Raw genomic sequence first — 8,520 nt, 5'->3', positions numbered from 1 at the left:
CTCTCCCCTGAAAAGAAGCTAAAAAACTGTCAATCTGTGTGTGAGAACTGCAGCTGATGGAGTCAGTCAGGAGCCACGAAGGCCAATAAAGGTGGTGAGAGCTGCTCTTTATAAAACAGAGTTGTCACATGTTTCTCTTGTACGGAACCCTGGAGTGGCCATTGAGAGAGAGATACAGTATATATATATTTTTGAATGATAATACGAGATCTCAAAATGTGCTCCGTATACTCTTGCTCTTTGCTCAAACTCACTGTTGTCTTCTTTCTTTGTGACACCTGCACTCACTCTGCTGCAATACTAGCCCTCCATACAGAGGGACAGACAAACAGACAGGCAGGCAGGCAGGCAGGCAGGCAGGCAGGCAGGCAGACAGACAGATATCTGAAGTAATAGGGGTCACTGCAGAGGGCTTTATCTGGGGGGGGGGGGGGGGTGCTCAGTCTCAGTGGTTTGATGTGAGCAGACCTTTCAAGGATCTTTTTTTAAAAGCACTGATAACGGCCTTGGCAGGTGGCTAGAGCAGCCGTCACAACAGACAGACAGACAGACAGACAGACACACAGACACACAGACAGACACACAGACACACACCCAGCTAGGGGTCTTGACACAATTTCTACAGATAGTTGTGGACACCTTCATTTTGTTCACTTCAAGCTACGGATGTTACTTTAATTAATTCCAGGTATAGAGTCCCACCCAGATGTGTTAACCGCTAACATTTGAGCGGCTTTGAGGAGCGTGTGCATGACAGCGAACATGCTCGTGTGCATCTTGTAACGAAGCGTGCACGCGGCCACATTTATAAGCGTCTCTCCATTAAAGGACGGGCCCATTAGCTTCCCCCGGACTAATCTACAAAGAATGTTCTATCTCAGTCAGAGAGGGTGCTATCAGTCCGTCCTGCAGTGGAGGAATTAAGGGTGCCGTCCAACGGTCCCCCCAGAGGGGTTTTAAAATGGAAGCCTGAAGACAAGAGAGAGAGCCAGGGCACGCCACGTGACTCATATGTCAAGTGGTCGTCCAGCCGACGTGTGTGTGCGAGACGTGCGTGTGCGTGCGTGTGTGTGTGCATGCATACGTGCGTGCGTGTGTGTGTGTGTGTACGCACGCGCCAACCCCACCGTTATCTGAAAAGGATGAGACGATGGTTCTCTCTCTCATTTCCAATGGGCCGGGGCTCTCAGACCTCTGAGTGCCTGATGTCCACTCACAGCACAACCAGCCAGCCTGCCAGGCAGGGCTCAGGGCCGGGGGGGGGTATAGGGAGGGTAGTCAAGGCTTGACACTCATGGGGCCATGGATGTGATTTTAGTTGTAAATGTTTCAATCTGGTGGTGAAGAGGTAGTCTAGATTATTTTCTAGGCTACAGAGCACCTCCTGAGGATTGTGTTCATCCCAGGAGTGTCCCAAAACTAAAAGGAGAGAGTTTTATCCAGTGCATCAAAGGTTGTGAGCGGAGAGGAGAGGAGAGGTGGATCTGCAGTGGTGGAAGGTAACTAAGTACAATTTTGTAATGATTTGTGTACTTAACTTGCAGTACGGTATATTTCAAATACTTTCACTTCTACTCCATTACATCACGGATCAAAATATTGTATTGTATTGTATTGTATTGTATTGTATTGTATTGTATTGTATTGTATTGTATTGTATTGTATTGTATTGTATTGTACAATCATTTGAAAACTTTAGTTAGTTACTTTCTTATAGATTGAATATTTGACAAAACATACAGTAACCACTTCAGCCCTATAATATACATTTCGACCATTTGAAAACAGCCGATCCACAAACAAGCTCACAATTGTGACGCATTGAATTGTGAGCTTGTGGATCTGAAAGTCTCTAAATATATTTATACAGTTGAAAACTTCAAATGGGACATTCTGTACAGTGAGTATAGGCTTACTTTTACTTTAAGCAGACCGCAGCGCTCCAAGCAGCAGCAGCAGCAGCTCGTCGACCCTCCGCTGCGGGTCAGTGCTGGTCACCACCACCACCATCAGGTCACCTCCGCCACCATCATGACAGAGTGGACGCTGCTCAAGCGTCTCCTGGACGCCGTCCACCAGCACTCCACCATGATGGGACGTCTGTGGCTGACCGTCATGGTCATCTTCAGGCTGCTCATCGTCGCCGTGGCCACCGAGGACGTGTACGCAGACGAGCAGGCAAGGTTATTATGGTTGACCAAAACTAAAAATAAAACCATTCTGGACTAAATCAAAGCTAGAATGAAAATGACTAAACGAAACTACTGTAACTGAAACTGTATTGTGTAAACTAACTAAAACCAAAGTGATTATAGACAAAAGAATACATTTTTAAAATGCTATATTTTGTTACGTTTATATTACACAATTCAATCCTGCTCCTTACAAATAACCCAAATTATGTAAAGAAAATCACACCTGTGTGAAGTGAGGGGCGCATCCATTCATTTGCTCAGACACATATGATGTAAATTCTCTGTTCATTGTCAGTGGCATTTAATGTGTTTCTAGGACAAGACTCTACACTATAGCTGAATATAGGATATTAGCATTTTCAGAAGAAAAAAAAACCTAATTAAAACAAACTGAATTAGAAAAGAAAAAAAATCGAAACGAACTAAAACTAAACAAAAATCCCAATGTTTTTTCTAACCCTTGCTGCAAGCAGGAGATGTTCGTGTGCAACACCATGCAGCCGGGCTGCCCCACCGTGTGCTACGACGCCTTCGCTCCCATCTCGCAGCCTCGCTTCTGGGTCTTCCACATCATCAGCGTGTCCACGCCGTCGTTATGCTTCATCATCTACACCTGGCACAACCTGTCCAAGCTGCCCCACAACGCCAGCCATCAGAGGCAGGGCCAGGGGGGCACAACCCCCGGAGAAGGGGCAGGCTTCAGCGGTACGCCTGTTGTCAACCATTATTACATCAGTGGTTCCCAAAGTGGGGTCCTTGAGGGAGTTCCAGGGGGTCCCCAGCTAAATGATAGTTAGGAACCAAATGGTCCCTTATGGGTCTGTAACTCAGAGAGTGTACAAATGGAACCAAATGGACCCGTTAGGGTCCGTCCATTTGGTTCCATTTGTACACTCTCAGAGTTGAATTAACATTTCAATATATATTTACAATATATTGGGGTCCCAGAGATAGAAATGCCATTAGGGTATCGTAGAATTCAATTCAAACTGTTAAAATTGTTGAGAATTAAAATAGTTGAGAATCACTGCTAGAGCTGTAAAAGTCTTCTCTTATGGGGGTCCCTGGCATATCTTTTCAAATGGGGGTCCGCGGGTGATAAGTGTCGATTTGGAGGGTATGCACGTGACATCATGGTATCATCGTATGCGGGAACGCTATACCTAGCGGCAAAACCCCCCCAAAAAAACACTTTCTGGCCTTGAGAGCTCATTACATCCAAACAGGAAAGAATGTGATTGCATTAATGCGTTAAACTCACTTTGCCACGTGATTTGCCACTCACTTTATGCATACGCATATCCTTTATCGCAATTATTTTTGCATAATCTTCAAAACTTTCAAAAATGGAAATAGCAGATCTACAAGCTTACAACACGTCACTAAGTGATGTGTTGTAAGATTGTAGATCACTTATATAGGCTACGCTATTTTGGACATATATTTTTATTTTTCCTTTTTTATTATTACATGTGTCAGGGATTTCTTCGTACATTTAAGTTATTTGTCATTATCTGCGCATTTGTGATTACGAAGCCTATAAAACGCAAATAAAACATTTTACATTCCAAAGTCCAAATAAAAAAAACACCCCACAATTAAATTGTGTTATATATGTATGTGTTAACGGTGCCAGCCCTGCTCGGCGGGACGGGGGCGGCGCGGGACGGCGGTCAGGAAGCCTACAACCGGAGCTGCGACTCGGACAGCTGCTCCATCCTCTCCCACAAGCACCTGGGCCACAGCCTGGCCGATGTGCTGGAGGGCCTCAACAACCAGGTGGATATACAGTACGCATGTTGTGTATATATATATGTATATATATGTATATATAGCGGTTCCAAAACTTTAAACTCGTTCAGGACGGGGGAACCCCTTTTGGTGCCGTTTTAAGCAGTATTAGACTTTAGCTGTTGAAAAGTAGCAGATCTACAAGCCCGTAGCGCGGAACCGCTACGGGCTTGTAGCAGTGCTTGTAGATCTGCAACCACCGTAGATCTGCAACTTTTGAAATATCTTGAAAATGTGGTGCAAATCTTTGAATATAAATTGTTTCAGAGCGTTTTTAACTCAAAACTCAAATTCACAAAACATATTTTCAGATGGGGGTAGGAGGCCAATTACATATAGTTTTCATGGTCCTTAACATGAAAAACTATGAGAACCAATGACATAGAAACAGGTTTTTCTGAAAACTGTCATGATTTAGACATTTTGTAGAAATGGGTTCTTGACATCCAAAATAGCAATTAGACGTTTGCCCGGGATCCAAACTATAGCGAACAAAACGTCGCTTTGTGCCGAATTATGAGCTTGTATAGATCAACTAATTTCACTACTTTTTCTACTGTAAAACAACTGTTGAATTTGTTTAGAATTCATGAAAATCTTTGCTTTTATGGGAATGTTTTTAGATTTTTCTTTTTTAAATAATCAAAAACTAAATGTGGCAAAAACAAATAATAAAGGGACTCATGTGTCCGCGACCCACAAAGGGTCCCGACCCAGTGTTTGGGTACAAGTGATGTAGACAGATGCCATGCAGGTCATTATTGATCTGCCATCCTATACAGTGTTTATAGTTTCCATGTATTGTACAGATTATTGGTTTTCTTTGGAATCATAAAACACGGGACGTGATGTTAAGACTGTCCATTGTGCCAATAGATAGTGTGGGCTCTCATGAGATTGCCTTGATGTTAAGAGTGGCATTAGGAGGTGTATTTCTTAACTAGGTTATGATGTCAATTTTGGGACACATCCTCAGTAGTGTGCCTTAGAATCAGCGGGTGTTTCGGCCTTCCAACACTATACACCCTCATCAAAGGTGGCCAGCTAAAGGGTGATCAAGCCTTAGCTTGTGTCCCATGCCCAATCATTGAGATTTGCCTCCCACGGGACTATGCAAGGCAGGGGCGTCCTCTTCCCTGAGCCAGCCATATAGCTGACCGCATACCTCATGTTTGAGGGGTTTGAATGGAGTTCTCAGATGTGTGTGTGTGTGTGTGTGTGTGTGTGTGTGTGTGTGGGGGGGATATTCTACTGTTAGACTGATGATAGGTTCGGGGTGCATACATTGGTTAGACATACTAACAGTCTGACAGGCATTAGTCCGACAACACCGTCTCTCCCAACAAGCCAACATGTGTGGCCGGTTACAACTAACCCGTGGCAGGTTACAACCCGTCTGGAGTCAAAAACACTCAGTATACAAATTACAAGGCTTCACGAGGTACAAAGGCCCCAGTGAGATGGAGTCACACGCACATCTACGGGGTCCAAAATTGCAGATATTCGAGTGAGCACCACGGACAGATTGACAAACATTGCATTATACCGGATATACTTTTCATCAATCATATAGAATAGGCCATTTCTATGCATTTGTACAGTATTACCTTGTGTTGACCTTGACTATAAGTATCTCTGGATTAAAGGAGAATTTCGGACTAGAAGGCTTTCTTATACCTTTATTTGTAGTTGTAGTTGTCACCAAAGAGGTCCAGGTGTTATTTTGTGCAAAAGCGCATTATTGGCTATTACCATAAGCATAAGCCCTCAATGGGGGTTGGGTTTTGGTGCTAATTCACTTATTTCCATCGAAATAAGTAGTTTTTACTACACATACAGTTAAGAAAGCCTTCTAGTCTGAAATTAGCCTTTAAGAGCATCTGCTAAATGCCTAAAATGTGTAAATTGTAAACCAGAGTCTGCAGAGAGGAGACCCCAACACCGTGGTGTCATTGGACCAGGTGCCGCTGCGCATGTGCAGGGAGGGCGTCGGGGGCGAGCCGGCCCGCCGCCCCGCCGCCACCGCCTCCGGAGGGGTGCTGTCCAAGTGCTACGTGTTCCACGTGTGTCTGCGCGCCATGCTGGAGGTGGGCTTCGTGCTGGCGCAGTGGATGCTGTTCGGCTTCCAGGTATAGTGTTGTTGATTTCGTCTACTTAACTCATTCTCTGCCTAAAGTCATACGATTTGTCACACACATTAACCGCAGTTGTTTGGAGTGTAAAAATCTGCCATGACTTGTGTCTTTTACTTAAACTGGATATTCGTCCACTAGTCCCTTCCCAATGTTTTACTCAATTGTCAACATATTTAATCTTAGTTTTCATCATCATGGCTTAGTTGTAATCTAGTTTTACTTCAGTTTTCCTCTGTGTCGACAAACCTTTTTTGTCACAGTTTTAGCCGACGAAATCAACACTAGTTCCTTTGTTCCAGGTGCCGGTCCATTTCCTGTGCTCGTCGGTGCCCTGCGCCCAGCCAGTGGACTGCTACGTGTCCAGGCAAGCTTATCATAGTTCAAAATTAACTTCATTAACTAAACTAAATAAAATAAAACTACAATAACAAATAAATAAACACTAACTAAGTGAAACTGTATTGTTTATAAAAACTAACTAAAACAAACATTGGAATTACAGTAAATTATAGACAAAGAAATGATCTAGACAAAATGCACAGTTTTCTTTTGTGGATGTATGGTTGGTGTTTCTTCTGTAACTGAATGCTATCTTTTGTTATATTTTATTACAATACTTAGCTATTCAATATCACACCTGAACATAAAACAACTAAAACTAATAATGGAAACTAATAAAAACAGAATAAAACTAAATAGCATTTAAAAAAATAAAAACTAATAAAAAACTAGCAAAAACAAAAAAAGCATATTCAAAACTAACTATAGCTAAAACTATTCTAACCTTGTTGTCTCCACATCACAGGCCCACGGAGAAGACCATCTTCCTGCTGTTCATGTACTGCGTGGGCGTGTTCTGCATCGTGCTCAACCTCCTGGAGCTCAACCACCTGGGCTGGAAGAAGATACGACGCGCCGTCAAGGCCAGGGAGGAGCAAGGAGGAGGAGGAGGCTCTCCGTGGGCTTCTTCTTACCCGCCGGGGGCGATGAAGAAGAAAGGGATGATGGGCTACGAGACCTTCCCTGCTCCCGACAGCGACCCCTCGTCTCTGCACTCCTCCCTGCAGGGGGGCTTCAGGGACGTGACCTGCACCGCCTCGCTGCCCACCCTGGACCTGGTGGTCGGACACAAGCCCGACTGGACGTGTGCCGGGAACTGCGGTGGTGGTGATGGTCCTCCGTTGTTCAATAAAGAGCCCAAGTTGAGAGCTCAGACGACGACTAAGAAGCAGGACTCCCACAGAGGAGAGAGGCAGCCGCTGAAGGGCAAACGGATGGAGGGAAGGGACCGGTCCGATAAGCACAGGAGCACCGAGGTCTGGATATAAATGACCACCACCACTGTTTAGTTGGGCCCCTTTTTCAGCCGAAAGAACTTTGGTTTTAGAACTGGTTCCGTTCTAGATTCTTGAACGCGCTGAACTGGTTCAATATTAGGCAGGAAAACAGAACCAAACAACGGGTTCAACCCTGGTAGAAAAGGGGCCTTGGGAAGAACAGAACGGTATACGTCTTGAGCAGTGGTTCCAAAACTTTGAGCCCAAAAGAGAAATTTGATGTTTCCCCGGGTCCCAAACTAAAGTGAACATATCTGTGGCAATGTGGCGTGAAGCTTGGGTTAGATCAGCTATTTTCACTACTTCTTAAACATTTATCTTCAAATTTTTGGAATTTATTTGATTATTCATTGATTTCTTCATGAAATTGTCACCAGGCTTTCCACCTCGGAGGGAATATACAGTAGCCTATAATGGGTAGTTTTACTTTTGGTAAATTGGTACTTTAAGTATATTTTTATGCCAATGCTTTTGTACTGTACATTTTGAATACCAGACTTTTTATTGTAACAAGTGTTTCTAAATGGCAAGTACTGAAGTGTATACTTTCTTTTAAGTAGATTTAAACATTTGAGTATACTTTTTCCACCACTTAATTAGTGGCAGTGGTTATTCTCATATACTAAAATGAAAGCCTGGGTATCGAGGCTAATATACTGTAGCCTACATCAGTGGTTTTCAACCAGTGATCCGGTACCGAGGCTACTAAGCCAGTAGCCTCGGAAACCCAGACGTTTTATTTCAGTGGTCCTTGAGGGGGTTCCAGGTAAACCTGACTCCACCACATGGTGGTAGTATTCTTGCCATATGGTGGAGTAAGGTTAGATCCATTGTGGTACCCAGCTAAAAGAGTTAAGTTGGTAGCTGAATGGACTCAGAGTTAAATTGCACTACTTAATTTACAAGAAGTCTAAACAATTTAGAATTGTTTTGATCATTTGCCCGTTTTCTCTCAAAATGGCTTTGATACCACATCAATGCAGCATGCATGTATAATGGAACCAGGGAACAAATCTTATCCAAAATATTTAAGTCCTGGGTCTGAGGCGCTAAATCTCATCA

General features: G+C 43.7%; 1 protein-coding gene across 1 annotated transcript; it reads left to right on the top strand.

The window, feature by feature from the left end:
- Positions 1-2,031: 2,031 nt before the first annotated feature.
- LOC308316254 (gap junction delta-2 protein-like) lies at positions 2,032-7,449 on the top strand (the record flags this gene model as incomplete). Its single annotated transcript, XM_080764757.1, has 6 exons — positions 2,032-2,178; positions 2,669-2,900; positions 3,832-3,974; positions 5,903-6,115; positions 6,421-6,485; positions 6,927-7,449. The coding sequence occupies 6 exons, from the start codon at positions 2,032-2,034 to the stop codon at positions 7,447-7,449; spliced, it is 1,323 nt and encodes a 440-aa protein (XP_080620883.1).
- Between the last annotated feature and the right edge of the window lie 1,071 nt (positions 7,450-8,520).

The sequence above is a fragment of the Protomyctophum bolini genome, assembly GCF_963924005.1.
Source record: "Protomyctophum bolini genome assembly, chromosome: 1".
Classification (NCBI taxonomy): Eukaryota; Metazoa; Chordata; class Actinopteri; order Myctophiformes; family Myctophidae; genus Protomyctophum; species Protomyctophum bolini.
Note: the sequence above shows the minus strand (reverse complement) of the source record. Positions and strands in the feature narration are given on the sequence as shown.